The 18,161-nt window shown below is 39.8% G+C and overlaps 2 protein-coding genes across 2 annotated transcripts in view; both read right to left on the bottom strand.

Annotated features, from left to right (window-relative positions):
• The window catches only part of ppp2r5eb (protein phosphatase 2, regulatory subunit B', epsilon), a 33,724-nt gene extending 31,347 nt beyond the window's left edge, over positions 1-2,377 (bottom strand). Inside the window, exon 1 of the mRNA XM_042057303.1 lies at positions 1,957-2,377. The gene's annotated coding sequence lies outside the window, so the exon portion shown is untranslated. The remainder of the gene's footprint in view (positions 1-1,956) is intronic.
• Positions 2,378-5,546: 3,169 nt separating this feature from the next.
• wdr89 (WD repeat domain 89) lies at positions 5,547-16,394 on the bottom strand. Its single transcript, XM_042057320.1, has 3 exons — positions 16,316-16,394; positions 14,399-15,097; positions 5,547-6,521 (listed from the first exon to the last, which is right to left on the bottom strand). The coding sequence occupies exons 2-3, from the start codon at positions 15,075-15,077 to the stop codon at positions 6,034-6,036; spliced, it is 1,167 nt and encodes a 388-aa protein (XP_041913254.1). The 5' UTR covers positions 15,078-15,097; positions 16,316-16,394; the 3' UTR covers positions 5,547-6,033.
• Positions 16,395-18,161: the final 1,767 nt, after the last annotated feature.

Genomic DNA, 18,161 nt, shown 5'->3' with positions numbered 1-18,161 from the left:
AGTGTATAAGCGTGTGTTTGTGTGGATGTCTGAAAGGGACCATAACATGCATGTATGACCCCTGACCCCTGTCCCAGGGCCTGCAGAGCATGTAGCCCACTGAGGTGCCTTCTTGGCGGGTAGCTGAAACAGCGTCCTGCCACAAGCACCAGTTTGCATTGGCTATGCCGTGGTGCTAGGCCACGATGATGATTATGATGATATGATGGCCAATACTAGTCTGGATTACCCCCACACTATCAAACCTAACCATCCCTATCAGGTCTGTTACTGTTAGTTCTTTTACTGTTGTGTGCGTGCATGTATGTATGTATGTATGTATGTATGTATGTATGTATGTATGTATGTATGTATATATATATATATATATATATATATATATATATATATATATATATATATATATATATGTATGTATGTTTGGCGTGACTCCAAGAGAGTGTGTGTGTGTGTGAGTGAGAAAGAAAGAGAGAGCTACTTCTAAGTGGCCCTAATCAAATGTGCTTAATGAAAATGACAACAAGACATAAATCACACTCACACAAGCATACATTTCTGTTGTGAAACCACAAAGAAAGCCTGAAACTACCCAAATCTGAACAAGATTGTGTAGGGACTAGTGTGGTGGACGGCATCATGAAGCAGTTAGTGTAAATCAGATATGGTTTGGCTCAGAAGAAATGTTTCGAAAACCCCTTCTGTAATGTCACGGAGATCTGAACTGCTCACAAACCTGAGATCGCCATGCACCTAGTGATACAATCCCTTGTCAACAACGTATGACAGGGACTCCTTGGCTCAATGGGGAGTAGAGGGGTCTGATACAGATAGGAGATAACGGGACCAGTACATTTAGCCACCTACGCAAGAAATTACATCCCAATAACATCCCAACGGCAAGACGACCGGTTCAATGTATGCTTTAAGGACTGTCTTCAACCAGATCTAAAATCAGAGAGGCTTAGTCAACGTTAGACTTTAAAAGATGTACTACGAATCTCATCATCAGTCGTAACGTAACGTTAACGAGGTGCATCACGGAAAACGACGTGCAAGTAATCTTTGACTCATGCTGAAAATATCCTAGAATAAAATAAGTTTTGATTGGTCTGGCAAATAAGCAGTCTGATAAATCATCTAGTGGGACGTGCTGTATCAGATCGACAGTTAATAAACATTAAGTAAACTAGTTTTACGGCCTGCAAGTTAAGAAGCTAACCTTAGCTATCAGTAAGCTAACTGCATAACTATTCCAAGCAATACACAGAATAAGACACGGATAGACGAGCCTCGCAACAACAGAGAAATAACAACAACCTGCACTGAAAGTATATTATACATTTATGTTAAGTATAATGCCTAACTTAAAATAACAGTTACAACATTCTGTGAAAGGCTGTTCCAACGATTGCTTCCCTGGTGTACTGTAACACGGGGCAGTTTTTAGCTAGTGCTAACTTAGCTAGCACTAACAACATTCCATCATTACTACTTACTGACTGCTGAAAAACGTTTGCTGTCGAGCAAAACAGGCAAGCCAAACACGAACGTTTGCTATTCAGCTGGCTAACTACCTAGCTGTCTGTAGCTAGTCAGCGAGGCACAACTGTCTCTCAGAAAACTAATATTGATGAAAATCGTATCAATTATATATTGATTACATAGCTATCTGGAAGTAAGTGTGTATGGCGGTGAAGCTTGGACATTTCAGGATGACAGTGATAGTTCTTAGCGAAGTATAAATGAGTCAGACAGCTAGCCAACTAACGTTAGCTGCACACGGGTCGACTGATCAGCCATCCCACACATTTCTGGATGTAGATGCAGACTGCTATGAAGCCAGTTGGCTACCAAGCTAACGTTACCGTTAGCTAACGAGCTAGCTAACAAGACGTGCTTCAAAGAGCTGCAAGTTAGCACATAAGAAAAGCGACTAGCTAACATTATTTGCCTTACCTTGATCCTCTGTATTTTGGGTGACGAAGATGTTGGCGAGAGGAGATCCCTTCAAATCAGTTATTTCCACAAAGATATTTCCAATCCTGTGCAATTGGTCTCTTCCAGCAGCGGCTACACCAGCAGAAAAGGCTATCTTGGCCTTTTTGAACAGCCAAACCCACAAGTACCTTTTACCTTCTAACGAAATAATCCTCCGTGTCCCATTAATAACGAAATACGGATGTGTAATGAGATGCACCGAAATGAATCACATTCCCTGATTGTTGATGGTATCACCAACTTGCAGCACACCACAGGGGTTTCAGGTTATTTTCTTCAGAATGTGTTTAATTTGGGACAATCTCTTTTCACCCTATTGTCAATATTACTGGGCTGAGTCCATGGCACACATAACATCAGACCCACAGGAACTGCTGGTTGGCTTGGGCCTATGCCCGATGTCCATTGGACGATTTGAAGAATGTAAAGCATATGATTGGATAGTGCACTGCGTCAATCATTAGTGAGGCACTGAGACTCCGAGGCAGATGAATAAGGAAAGATTGGTTGAAGAGTGACTGCTCGGGAGATAGATTGGGCAGGAGGCGGAGGACTCCTCTTCGTCAGGAATGAGGATAAACCTGATGGGCCCAACCCTAAGGGGAGGTTACACGTCTTATTACAGAAGTCAAAACTGAATGAAAATGTCAAACGCTGATTCAGACACTAAAACAGGCTTGGTCGGCATTTAAAAACTATTGTATTACATTTGATTAAAAAAAAAAAGTCAGTCAAGCCAAGCCAAGAAAGAGTAACTCAGTGTTTTTTTTTATTAGATAAATAGTATAATGCTATTTTGAAGATTATTATTATTGTCATTAGTCATTTATTATGTATTATTTTAAATGTATTTGATTTACTATAAACTGTTCTTTAAAAGAAAAAATAAATGTTCCTGTAATATGTATTGTTCTTCTACAGTACCCATAATTCTACAGTAATAATAATAATCCCGCTGGATGCCCTAAGAGGCGCTTTTCCCTTTGGCCTGATTTAGACACTCAACATCTTCATCACTAACCTCCCTTCAACCAAAGTTCAAACCTTCAGCTCCTCGTCTTGTGCCGTCTCCAGTGGAGCGCAGGTAGCAGTATGACGGGCATGAGTTATGGGGTATTCTCTCCAAGTTTCACTGACAAAGGGGATATGAGTCCTCTTCACCTCACCGCACCTTCAGAGGGAAAGAGTGGAATGATCACATACAGAATGGGAGCCTTAAGCTCAACACCAACACTTCCTGTTTATCAGATGCACTCAACACCAACACTTCCTGTTTATCAGATGCACTCTGTCTTTTATTTATTCTTCTTTGGATTTTTTTAAATTATTCTATTTTATGCACCGATACTTTCCTCTTTACTTTCCTTTTTTAACTATTGCTATTTTATTCTTTTGTTTACTATTACTCTTTGGTTTTGTTTATGTTTATGTAAAGTACATATAATTACCCCTGTATATGAAGTGTTATATAGATAGTACATATAATCACCCCTGTATATGAAGTGTTATATAATGTAGATAAGCTTGATGTGAGTTGATTTCTAGCTCACTCTGGTTTGTACATCAAGTCCACACTAACAGAGTGGCAAAGCAAAGCTCATTTACATGGGAACAATAATATAATAATATTTCTGTTATTGGCAGAAATTCCCAGTATGAAATTCCCTGTATATAATTCCCATTCTATTGAGGAAGCTATGTGGGCGGAGCTGGGCATTCTCAGCAGGTTTGCCATGTTGCAGTATAGTATAAGTATAAGTATATACTCTTTTGATCCCGTGAGGGAAATTTGGTCTCTGCATTTATCCCAATCCGTGAATTAGTGAAACACACTCAGCACACAGTGAACACACAGTGACGGCATTCTTAGCAGGTTTGCCATGTTGCAGTATAGTATAAGTATAAGTATACTCTTTTGATCCCGTGAGGGAAATTTGGTCTCTGCATTTATCCCAATTCGTGAATTAGTAAAACACACTCAGCACACAGTGAACACACAGTGAGGTGGAGCACACACTAATCTCGGCGCAGTGAGCTGCCTGCTACAACAGCGGGGTTAGGTGCCTTGCTCAAGGGCACTTCAGCCGTTCCCACTCGTCGGGGCTCGAACCGGCAACCCTCCGGTTATAGGTCCGGAGTGCTAACCAGTGTGCCACGGCTGCCCCCGATAACTTTGAATAACCTTTCACCTTGCAACCTGTATGGCAAGTTAATAATCCTTGGCAAAGCTCCTGTCATTTGTTCCTCAGATACTGTTATGACATAGTTATATTCATTTAAGTGTGTGATTTTCAATTCCATTTTTTTTGTCAAATTCAGTGAAAACATAAGGATTGTTTTTAGTTTTGCATAAAACAGCATAAGGCTCCATGTGTAAAATCTTATCATATATTCCGTATCTTCTAGATCACAGAGAAGGCATCCTGTCTTCACCCAATTTAAACAATACTGAAATAAAACACGGAGTCACGCTGTTCATGTCTGCAATACAAAATCATGGATCACAATCAGCACGGGGCACAGCCACTGGATTCCCAGCGCTCTCTGGAAACAAGTCAGTCTTTGGTACAGATTTACAGTGATGTTATGGCCAAGACTTAAAGTACAAGTCAATTTGCATTTACATTCACATTTATAAATTTAGCAGACACTTTTATCAAAAGTAACTTACATATACTGTATGTAAATGATATTACAAGGGCTATTTCCCCAGAGCAACTCAGGGTTAAATGCCTTAGCCTTGTGAGACCATCCTGATCTCGCAAGCTTTAGTTTTCCACTCGCAGATCAGTCTGGCCTCTTTCCGATAGAGAAAATTTGGAGCAGTTTGCCAAACGGACGGCCAATCAGCGTTGATTTTGAGGCGGGTTTAGGTGTGATGCAACAATAAACATGACGGCATCCACAGATGAGATGAGCGTAGCTATCGCGCAAGTTTTATCCGAATTAGAAAGTATTCCTGGGGAAGCTGTGAAGCTATGAGTCTCAGCCATGCAGCTGGGAGGAATGAACGACACAGACATCCTCAACGGCCGATTCCAGTCCGTAATGGAGGAATATACATTCTTCAGAAGTGTAGGGCCTACCGTGAAAACTTGGTGGGGATTGTCGTTGATGAGGTTCATCTCACATACAAATGGTAAGTTTAAAAATTTTAATGTTAGTTACGTTACCTAACTTAATTGTATGTTAAACGAAGGCATCAGAAGAACACTTTGTTCATCTGATTGGTTGATTTGGCCCGTCGACACCCAACATAGGTGGTGATAGACAGATGGTTTATCCAATCAGCTAACCAGTATTTTCGCCCCTTCCCAAAAGTTCTCCAACGGAAAGTTCCTAGATGGACATGCAAAGCAAATGTGAAGCATCCATTTGGCAGTCAGGTTATAAATGCCTTGCTTAAGGGCATAACGGTGGAAGCCGGGTATTGAACCCACAACTTTTCAAGCTACATAGCCTGCTAGCTCCTACTACTCCACTACGCTACCACAGTCAATTTGAACATGCAAATAACAGAAATTACCACAAAATGACTCAACCATTACTTGTATGTAAAGGAATTTTATTACTGTGACTTCACTTGCGGTTCATGAGTTTGATCCTTTGATCTGTTTTAGACAACAACACATTCCCAGCCAGAACAAAGACATCTCCATAGTTCTCGTTTGGTGTGTCAATATGTTCACAGTAAAACACACACACTTGCCCTCATGAAACACACACTTGCTAGACATGCGAGTGTGAGGCCCAGAGGTGAAGCCTACAGCTGGTTTGTGACCAGAGAGCTCCTCTTCTGAGAGCTGTCCTCTCCAGCCTGCGAAGCTTTAAAATGCCTTTCTGAGGAATTAAAAACAGAAGAACACCAGTCCTGGACTATTAAAACACAGAAAAAGGACCTAGTGGATCTTAAGGCAGTCTGAAGTCCTGGATCAGCAGGGCAGTTTGGCATCTAGTTGACCATGTGAGCTAACCCCCCCCCCCCCCCCCCATCAGACGCGAGGCCCCCTGGGCACCTTCCCCTCAGGTGGTGTCTCAGGTGTTGTTCCTCTTGCTGGGGTGCTTGCGGTGAGCTTTGGTCTTGAGCTGCATGGCGGAGGTGCTCTTCAGTGTGTCCCTTTGGGCCCCCTGTAGTTCGGTGGCGCCCGCCCTCCACTGCAGCAGCTGGCCGTCCTCCCCACCCGTCAGCAGGGCGCCCCCTGCAGGCTCCCACAGAAAGCAGCGCACAGTGGCTGAGTGGCCGTCCGTTAGCGAGCGAACCGCCCGCAAGCCCTGCCCGCTGCACTCCAGCAAGTGGAGCTCTCCTTTACTGGCCCCTCCCACAACCTGCAGCTGCCCCGCCCACTCCAGCCACGCCCCACCCACAAAGTGTTCCAGGGCGTGGCCATCGGGCAGTGTGACGAGCGAGCGGGCGTCGCTGGCGCTCAGCAGGGTCAGCGGGTCGTCTGAGTCCAGCTGCCGCACGTCCCACAGGTAGAGACCCTCATCGTGCGTCAGACACAGCAGCTGCTCGCCGTCGACACCTGTCAATCAATCATACAGGGCATCAATCAATTAAATGTCTCACACAGCACTTGCCAATCAATCAGCACGTCACACATACCTGTATGTGTGAATGTGTGTATGTGTGTGTGTGTTGTTTTTTGTTATTTTATACATATAAGAAACAGAAAAAAGAAAATACATGACAAAAAAAAACATGATAGAAAACTTATACAAAACAAATGACACACAGAAAATACAAAACATGACACACAGGAAAGAGGGGGGAGGGAAAGGGTGGGATTAATAAGGGAAGTGCTATTTGAGCCTACTTGTGTATTTTATTCTATGTGCAATTGTACTTGTTTTTAAGTATTTATAGGTGCATTTTTAGGCATTTATAGGGGGGTGTTTAAACCTACATGTGTGTTTTGTCCTGTGTGGAGTTATACATGTTGTTGACAGATGTGTGCATATCATTTCTATTATTGAAATAAATACTTATTTTATGTAGTATTTTTTCTGGGTATAACTTATTCCATTTACTAAGTTGGTTCCTAACTCTAAAAGTAAATCTTCCATATCTAAAATGTTTTCTATTGTGCTATGCCACTTACACAGATCTGGGGCTTTTTCTTGTTTTCATCCCCTTGTTAGTTGTTTTATTGCAGATATACGTACTATATTGAAACATTTTTTATATTTAGGATCTATTTTCTTGGACAGGCTTATACCTAAAAGGTTTTCTAATGTTAAGATCTGTTGCAACTCAAAAATATATTTTAGCGCTTTATCAAATTCCTTCCAGAATGTTTTTAATACTGGGCATAAAAATATGCCTATAATTTGCGTTTTGCTCTCCACAGCTTCTCCAACAACTAGTCCCTAACGGCTGAGATTTCCCGCATTTGTCAGGTGTAATAAAAAATCTCTGTTGTAATTTCCACGCGAATTCATTCCATACCTTAAACTGGGATTCTAAGAGTGCCAATGGTAATGCCTGAAACAAAAATAAAAATCTTGGGAGGACCATCATTTTAATAGTTTCCACCCTTCCAAACAGTCCTTCTGGTATTATTCTCCATCTATTCAAATCCTGCCTTACATTATGCTCCAGCACACCATCGTTATTCTCATACAATTCATTCAGTTTCTTACTTAGATACTAGGGCTGTAACGATATACGATTCGAAACCGAAATCGCGACATTCATATCAACGATACTGTGTCGCGGTGTGAAAAGGCAGAATCGCGACACACCTTTCTAGTGTTTCACGCAGTGCTTTGCATCTTACGCGGCCGCAAAAGCAACCCACATCTCCCGCTTTACTTATCGGTAGCCTACGTTGTCCAAAGACAAACAAATAAATAAATAAATAATAATTTCATACCTCTCCTTGCTTTCATTGTAGACTATGTGTGCAACTTTACCAAACAGTATAGAAGTAAACCCCCTCTCCTTGCCCTGCTCTCTCTCGCGCTCCCTCCCTCTCCTGCTCAATGAACACGCGCGCGACTTAAATAAAACATTCACAATCGTGAAAGCAAGGACGCATAGAAGACGACTAGCTAAATTACTATTAAATCCGCTTAGCATCATTAGCATGCTCCACATATTTGTTTAAAACTCTTGCATTGAAGTTGACTGATCATCTCAATACCAACGTTTCCCAAAAGGGCCTGTCCCAAGGAGAACAAGTATTACCTTGAAACTTAAACACACATGGGAAAACTGAACAGTCCAATCAGTAGACTATGATAGGCTAAGCTAGCCAACTATGCTACTTTGTTTACAATATGTCCAGGCTTCAACCAGACAGCTGAATTAAAGAGGTAGAGTTGTAATAAAAAATAGCAGGCCTAGGCTATAGGCTAATCTGCATAAAGTGTGCCGTCATAAATATCAGTCATTCAGAAAAATCTTTTTATATCAGGATATAAAATAATAGATATATTATATTGTAATCCTCTGGTGTTCTAAGGGAGGCTATTAAAATGTTATTTAATAAAATGTCTAGCCCCCCCCCCCCCCAAAAAAAAGAAAAATCGAGATTCATATCGAACCGTGGGTCAAAAATCGTGATACAAACCGAATCTTTGACCTCTTGTCTAATTTCTTTCCCAATTATTAAGGCTTCACATTTATGTTCATTTACCTTATATCCTGAAAATGTACTATATTATAGGATTATTTTCTTTAACTCCGGCACTGATTCTTCTGGTTCTGCTAAATAAACTATAATATCGTCTGCATATAATACTAATTTATGTACATCTTGTCCTATATGTATCCCTTTTATATCTGTATTTTGTCTTATTGTTGCTGCTAGCACCTCAATATATATTGCAAATAAAAGAGGAGAGAGAGGGTCTCCTTGCCTAGTACCTCTTTGTATTTTATATTTCTAGATAAAGTACCATTCGTTTTTACTCTAGTGGTTGGATTGCTATATATTGCTTTTAACCATAAACAGAATATTTTATTTAAACCTATTTTATTAAGAACCTCAAACATAAATGGCCAGCTAACTAAATCAAATGCCTTTTATGCATCTAATGTAATTAAACCGATATCCTTACTTTGCCTTTGAGCATAATCAATTATATTTAAGGTTCTTCTAATATTATCCCCCAATAGTCTTCCCAGTATGAATCCACACTGATCAATGTTTACTATATCTGCAATAATTTTTTTTAACCGGTTTGCTAATATGGCTGATATTATTTTGTGGTCTGTATTGAGTAGTGATATAGGCCTATAAGAAGGACACCTTGTGGCATCCTTCCCCTCCTTGTGTATAAGAGTTATTATAGATGATGTCCAAGTTTGTGCCCATCTTCCTGTATGTAGTGCGTGATTATATGCTTCATTGTTAAATACTTTATAAAATTTGTTTGTGTAACCATCATCACCTGGAGCTTTTCCTATTTTCATGTCTCGAATTTGTTTATTTACTTCCTCTACTGTGATGTCCTTTATTAATTCCATGTTATTCTCTTCTGTTAACTTTGGCATTTCTAGCTTACTCAAATAATTCTGAATTGATTCTGTATTTTCACTTAGCTCCGCTCTATATAAATCTTCATAGTAATTGGCAAATTCCTCTGCAATCTGTTCTTTGTCAATAATTAATTTGTCATGTTTTGTTTTTAGTTTTGTGATATATACTCTTTTTTTATTAGTTTTTTTAATTTATATGCCAAGGTTTTTAAAAACTTTGGGCCACCATCGTCATTTTCTTGATCCGTGAAATTTTTCAATTTCTAGTGTACGTAATTGATCTAATTTAAGACGTTTTTCTTTTAGTTCTATTTTGTCGTCATTATAGTAGGGGGGCCTATGTGTCTAATTTGGGGGCTTGTGGGATTCGCATGTTAATTTTTGGAGAGTATTATATCTTTATTCTAGGGGTTCTTAAGAGTAGAAAAAAACATGTCTCCATTTTTTTTAAGGTTTTGAAGGACCCAAATCAAAGGTCAAATTCAGAAAAGGTCAAATTTGGTGTTTTGTCCATAAACCTCACATTGCTGGTATTATAGCATAGGGTTTGGTGCCAAAAAGCAAAGATATTCTACAATGTAGTGTGCAAAAGTGGACCACATAAACAATACAACATTATAAAACATTTTAGGCTGATAATTGATCTCTTTAACAAGAAATTGTGCCTAAAATTCTCAAAATTGTACGCTTAAAAAAATAATACTTCAATATCAATTCATGCCTATTAGTGTGCTTGAGTGTAGGCCTAGCCTGCTCTGCCAGTTCTTGTCTACACCCATTCAGAGCACAAAGTGCGGAGATCTCTGTTAAATCAAGTTTAATAGACTTTTACATAGCTAGTACCAGCTGAAGTCTGTAAGGCCTTCCGTAGCCTATGTAAGTGTGAAGAAAAGAAAGGGTAAAGGATCAGATAGACAAACAGACAGGTGTGTGTGTGTGTGTAAGAGAGAGAAAGAGAAAGAGACACTAGCAGTGACAGTTGGATGTTTAGACAGTTAGGATGACGGTTAGGAAGGTATGATCTAAACCAAGCGAGTGCTGAGTCTGATGCCTATCAAATTTTTAAGCCTAAGTAGTATGTCATGGTCTATGGTGTCAAAGGCAGCGCTGAGGTCCAGAAGGACCAGTATTGATACAATAGGTTTTTTGAGGGAGGGCTTAATAACAGATGTCTTAAACGACTGCGGTACATGCCCTGATAGCATTGAATTATTTATAATCAAGAGCAAAACATTATCCAGGAAGGGGAGAGCAGTCTTAAAAAGGTGTGTAGGAATAGGGTCTAGTAGACTAGTTGTAGATTTTGATGAGGAAATTGTGGAGGTGAGATCTAATATGTTGTGTATATGTAAATTAAATGTTGTTCGAGGTCTCATCTGTGATTCTGTTATGTTTTTGCTACCCTTCAGCAATGGAGTATGTGTATTTGGTGAAACTGATTGGTTATTGATCTTATCTCTAATTGTTTGACATACAATCATAATACTGACATACAATCATACTGTTAAAAATAACTGTTTTGTGAACTTTATTCAACATGTGATTTAGGCAAAATGTATGGTGTTAATTACAGTGAAATATACAATTTCAAAAAAATAGGGTTGAAACAGGTAAAAAAAAATGGAGACATCATTTTTCTCCATGTTCAATGACCTCTAAAGACAGTCCAACCACTCTCCAAAAATTAACATTTTCAAACCCACAGAAACCATATAGGCCCCCCTGACTATTACTATTTGTCTTGCTATGTCGGTTTTCTATCCTCTTTATTTCTTCAATTAACCATTTCTGTTGTGCTTCCCTTGCTCTTTTCTTAGCAGATGGGTCATTCCACGTCAGTTCAACCAGGGCCCACGCACTTAGGTCTCAAAAAATTCTGAAGAAATTACCAGGTGTACCTATGTTACCCAGGAGACACACTGTAAAATGACTCTTATGTAAGATCAATACTTTTCAAGATACAGCCAGTTTTATAGGGGGAGGGGGAGTCGATTTTGCTCGGCCTCTTTTTTTTGTCAAAGTTCACAAGCCCACAGCGCAAGAACTAAACCATGTAGGAGGCTCAAATTGTGCATGCTGGTACATAAATAGGAATAGTATGTAGCAAAATCGTCACGTTTGGTCTGTATAATCCTGCATGGTTATAGCTGTCCCTCAAAGTTGATACAAATTTTATTGGAGTTTTTGGCTGGGCTCTGTTTAAGCCTTCAGAAGACAGGAGTCGATTGCTGAGTGTGGAGTAACACGCTCTGGAAATTCACAATTTCGTCGCCGTTTTTTTTTTTTTTTTTAAATAAAACATCGTCCAGTATTGCTTTCGAATTTGAAATGAAGTTGTATGGACTGGACTATGTTTTTTTTTTTTTTTTTTTAAACGGCGACGAAATTGTGAATTTCCAGAGCGTGTAACTCAACGTATGTACTCCCAATCATCCGTAAATTGATCTAAAGTGCATTTTACTCCGGATAATTCCTTTAAGAATAGCTATTTGATTCAAGGGGCAGAACTGCAGCCTATAAAAATGAGTTAGCTCACCAACTGCAACCATCTGTGTCATCACACAACTTTACCCTTTACGAGTTGGAATGGTAACTACTTAAATTATAAAATAAACTAGCAAAAAAAAAAAAAACATGCAAAAAATATGCCAATATGATTAGACCAAATGAAACTGTTAGACTATTAGAAAGCACCTGATATGAGCTGGACATTGAGGTCAGTGATTTAATGTTAGGCCGATCTCTTGTGAATCAACCTAGCTGTTTAACTAATTTTATACAATGCCTGTTATACTACAATTACTGATAACAGTCACTTACTGGAGGATATGATATATTTTGGTGATAACACCTACCTATTTTTAGTGGTGACCCAAACACCATTAAAAAAAATAAAATAAATAAATAAATAGGCTACAGTTCAAACAATTTAAATCAGTTCAAATCAGTTTTTGCTTGTTTATGTAGCCTATTTTGAAATATCTTTAAACTGGACTGAACTGCCCATGTCTTGGGACGAGATCCATGGTCAGCTGCTCATTAGGGGCCAGGGGCGTCACTGATCCTAGATGGTCCGATCCTAGAATCGCCCCTGCTCACCTGCCAGCATTAACCATGTGACCCGGGCACGTGTATGTGTATGTGTACATGTATATATGTGTGTATAATGTATATATGTATGTGTGTATTTGGGTAGATGACAAATAGCAGAATTCAGACTGTCCATGTATCACACACTTATAAAAAATGGCAATTGTTAAGAATTGATATGGAAATGTTGTAGGTCTGGTAGGTTCAAGTTCTATCATAATAAATTTATTGGATTTGTATTTAACTTTTGACTTAAAATAATCATCCAAACATAAAAAATGTCATATGGTGTGACTGTCCAGTGTCCACCATGTGTGCGAACTTCCTAAAAAGAGTGTATATCCATAAAAAGTATAATTACTTTAAAGTTTTACCATGCATACAAAATAATTGGATGTTTTTTACAACCACAGAAAGTTTTGATGTTTATGCATGCTGTCCAACTAAGTTATAATCAAATATATTTTGTCCATAAAATGGTTGTCATATGGCGTGACACTATATTGTATATTTTGACCGGGCATTCATTTGGACATTATTATTGTGAAGAGGAAGTTTAACCACTGCTTACTGCTTAACCAGGAAGTAACAATAGAATGTCAGGAGTAATTGGCATGGTCAAGAGGTGAATTTGAAAAAGCTTTGAATTGGACATCATCAATCGTGGCCAAATTTTAGTGTCTTATGGTGTGACATCATTTGCCTAAAAAGTAGCTATTTTTCACAAATATTCTTCATGAATTCTTAAAAAGCACTGCTGCCGTCAGTTGCATGCTAAATAATAGTTAGCTGTATTTAACTGTCTAGAAAATTAGCTTAACTGTCAAAATGCCATATAGTGTGACGCTGCATCATATGGTGTGACAGCTTTTTTCAAGTCACACTATATGACATTTCTGCCACACCCTATGACCAAATTGCATTTTTACATAAAAGTTCTTGTAAAAACATGTTTTAAATTCAGATATTATATGTTTTTTTTGTTAAATCTGTGATAATTGGGAAAAAAATGTATCTGTACAATTCATATTTCTCATAATTTTTCTTTTATGTTACCATGCCATGTAAGTTTAAAAAAGAAATACTAAACTTCCATCTATTTTGCTGTTACACGCATACACCATTCATACAGTGACTTCAAAATTCATTGTTAATGATTTTATTGTCATTAAAAACCCTGTTTTGCTCTGACACATGGTGGAGTGGTGCAGTTCATCATATGGCGTGACACCATGTAATTTGGTGTGACATTAAATAATGTCACAAAAAAAGACTTTATAATTGAAAAATCATTAAAACATCAATAGCACACAAAGGAAACCATCTGCAAGAACCTCAAGAATTTTGAGTGAGTTCTTACAAGAAATATCAGAATTAAGCTAAAATATCTGGTTACACTTAGGAGCATTCTTCACCTTGACAAAATAACTTGTTAAATGTTAGGTTTTTCTTCTAAATATTCACAAGGAAATGTTGCATATCAAAGCAAACATGATTAAAATGTACAGTGACATAAATTAAAGTAGAAAAAAGTATCTAATTTTCATTTTATTTCAAATTATTTTCACGTCATACCATATGACAATTTTAGGCACTAACATGACAAATTCACATATATATATATATTTCACATTTTTTTAAAAGTTTAGAGATACAGCAACACATATAAACACTTTTTAGGGATGATATTTGAAGTTTTTTTAAATTCCTTTTTTCAGGCTTATTTGTCATCCACCCATTTACATGTATATATGTATGTATGTGTGTGTGTACATGTATATATGTATGTATGTGTGTACTGTATATGTACATGTGTTTGTGCCTCACCTGCCCAGCAGATGGTGCCAGCAGAGGAGTCGCAGTTGCGGGTGGTGATGAGCGCGTCGTCCTCTCCCCCCTGGCTCAGGTCGAACACGTTCACCAGGCCGTCCATCCCTCCCGAGGCCAGCCGGTCCGCCACACGTGGGTGGAAGCGCACTGCCGTGATGTCATCACTGTGCGACTCCGAGTACACCCCCAGCAGCCCCGGCTGCTTTCCCTCTGGTTTGCCCGAGGCCATGCGCGCGTCCCAGAACACCAGGAAGGAATCCTCGCCCACCTGTTCCGTCCCCGCACACACCACCGTGTCGTTGCTGCTCAGGTCGAACGAGCAGAACGCGTGGCCCACCTCGCTGCGGAACACCCGCGTGGCATCGGAGCCGGGGCGGCGCGCGTCCCAGCACCGCAGCGTCCCGTCGGCCGAACCCGAATAGAGCAGGTCAGGGGAGCCGTGCGCAAAGCGCACCCCGCACAGCCGCCCCGTGTGACCTTTGAACTCCCCGTGCACGCCCAGCGTCTCGCGGTGGTGGAGGCGCACCGTGCGGTTGGAGCAGCTGACAGCCACCAGGGCGGCGCTGGAGCCGGAGGGGGAGGGCTGCAGAGCCACATCCAGGATGTAGGTGGGCTCACTGGGCTGCAGTCGGCGGGCGATGGCCAGCGTCTTAAACGTCTCCTCCAGAGTCTCCATGAGAAGCCACCTCTCACACTCTAAAACACAAACAGAGGTCACCCCTCACACTCTAGAACACAAACAGAGATCATCTCTCACACTCTAGAACACAAACAGAAGCCACCTCTTTAGAACACAAACAGAAGCCACCTCTCACACTCTAGAACACAAACAGAAGCCACCTCTTTAGAACACAAACAAAAGCCACCTCTCACACTCTAGAACACAACCAGAGGTCACCTGTCACACTCGAGAACACAAACAGAAGCCACCTCTCACACTCTAGAACATAAACAGAAGCCACCTCTCACACTCTAGAACACAACCAGAGGTCACCTGTCACACTCTAGAAGACAAACAGAGGTCACCTGTCACACTCTAGAACACAGACAGAAGCCACCTCTCACACTAGAACACAAACAGAAGCCACCTCTCACACTCTAGAACACAGAGGTCACCTGTCACACTCTAGAACACAAACAGAAGCCACCTCTCACACTCTAGAACACAGAGGTCACCTCTCACACTCTAGGTTCTAGAACACAGAAGCTGCAAGTTTAAAATAAATTGAATAGCGAAGAACAGACAAGAGAACAAACAACATGCCACCCTTAAGGGTCCATCAAATAGGCTATACAACCTCCCTCTCTTATGCTGTTTGATCTCTATCTCTCTCTTTATACCAGACCTATAAAATGTTACATGTTATCATCAAATAAAAAAGTCTGCATTTTTATGTCAAGATGTATAATAACACAGTATAGTGTAATTATCAAGCATCATATCACACATTTAGAAATACATCCAAAATGTGACTACGGGACTTAAAAATGTCTGCAGAAGCACCCACTTGTACCAGTAAAAACTGGCTGCTTTTTTTATTTAAACCTTTATTTTACCAGGAAGGTCCCATTGAGACACAATGTCTCTTCTGCCAGGGAGTCCTGGTCAAAATGGCAGCAATTAGCTAAGCATTTGAGCTAATCATGGCTAGACATAATAAATCCGCAACGTAGCTGGTAAAAACCATAACTTGTTGGATGGGTAATACTGTGGCGCTCCCTAATGTACAATCTACTACCTTTGATCGAACTACCCGAGGCTTCTTATTCTTCATTCTGTGAAGTCAGCTGTAGTAGCAAGCCAGAAATAGCCTGATACGGCCTACTTTCTGCATAAAATTATGAGTATGAATGTTCCAGCTTGACACTGATACTTTATTTCTATATCTATATTACCTACAAGATATTACTTACTTTTGAGCGTATCGTCTGCGACTTGTCACAGCTGCCATGCAAGTAAACGCCAGCGTGCACCGTGGTTTTGTGCCCCCCGAAAATCATGATCTATTTCGGAGTTCCGTGTTACCATGAAAAAACTACTAGTGCAGTGCACGATTTGACCACAGGGTGGGAGCAAAGTCACCAATTTTAATGAGTTTGTGATTAGGAGGAGATAACATCAAAATCATGTTAATACCGTGTTTTTATTGAAACAATTGTATAGTTTTCTTCAGTGGCATGGCTTGTAAATACCTTTAAAATGCAAAAACTTAACTGCACAATAGAATTATGAAAAGCTCTAATAGGCTGATTGTGTCACCGACAGCTAGAGCAGATAAGTGGCTCGATTCCACCTTTTGCCAACCCAGAATCAGCTTCTTATAGTTCCAAACTGTCCCAGGAACAAAACAATATAAAAAAATGCCCTTTTCCCAAGAGCCATCAGTCAGAATAACACATTGTTACACCATGGTAAATAAGCAACATTTGGGCTGATGGTAAATAAGCAACATTAATTTTAATAAGCATTGATTTGTAGTTTTAGAGGTGTAGTTTTTAACTGAAGCCTTGAAAACATTTGGTATGTGTCTGAGCTGTTTTTAAGCCATGTATGTAGGGATGTAACGGTATGAAAATTTAACCTCACGGTTATAGTGACCAAAATTATCACGGTTATTATCAAGTGTGTTCAATATGTTCAGAAAGCCCTGATAGGCCTACACAAGTTGAAATAGTTTCAAAAAGTGTCCTTAACTTGGAGTTTGCTATTTCGGTTATTTGGATGTAATGAGTGAGACCAAAGTATGCGTTCAAAATGGTGAATGGATTTAATGTGGACGTGAACATAAAAAGACGCAGAGTGCCTACATGATACAGTGCACATTTTGCGGTGAAAAAGTTCTGCCTTTTAAAATCAGGTGTAGCCTAATCCGAATCGTAGTTAAAACCATCAATTAGACAACAGAATCAGTAGGGTACCAGTTTTGTTCCATGGTACCAGGCCTACTGTATGTCAAAAGCAGGCTCGGATGAAGCTGGGAAGGATTAAACACACGGTTTCCACACCGCGGTAATCAACAGTGATAATCATGATGTTTGAAATGAAAACGGTAATTATTATTGTCAACATTTTTATCGCGGTTTACCATTATACCGGTAATCGTTACATCCCTACATGTATGTTTTGTTTGTAAAATGTGTCTATGGGCAGATGAGGACTTGTCTCCCGCAAACTAATTTACAGACAATTACAAATGAAGGGTTCAGATGCAAAAGCCTCTAAATGCCACCTATGTCAAAAATGAGATAAAGATGGTGAGGGGATGCTCTCCACACATAGTATACGCTAATCAAATAATTTAACTTCTAAACCCACTAAATACCACTCTCTTCCTGGTCTGAAATATCGATTTATAGGCAAAAACCTATAGGAGCCTGAATTTAAATGCTCATTTAAAAGAAAAGTGGTCAGACGGATTTAGAGGGTTTTGCATCTGAACTCTTCAAATATACCGTACCTTCTGTTCGGCCATTGTGATAGATAGACAGATACTTTATTGATCCCCAAGGGAAAATTCAAGGATTGGGTAAATTGTGTTGGGTAAATGATCAAAATGATGCAGTTTTCTCAGGAATCAGAATTGTTACAACACACAGTTGTGTGTCCACACGCACACACATTTCGGCTGGTTGTTTTGTCAGAGAAATCCGTTTTTTTCCTGCATTGGCTGCTGATCTGGCTTTTGTGGGTTGTTGCGGTGGCAAGAGAAGTCTCTTTCAACAGAACGAAGCAGAATGTTTGTGCAGATTCTATGCTTAT

The sequence above is a fragment of the Alosa sapidissima genome, chromosome 1 (genome assembly GCF_018492685.1).
Source record: "Alosa sapidissima isolate fAloSap1 chromosome 1, fAloSap1.pri, whole genome shotgun sequence".
In the NCBI taxonomy this organism is placed as follows: Eukaryota; Metazoa; Chordata; class Actinopteri; order Clupeiformes; family Clupeidae; genus Alosa; species Alosa sapidissima.
This window is presented reverse-complemented; position numbering and strand designations above follow the sequence as displayed.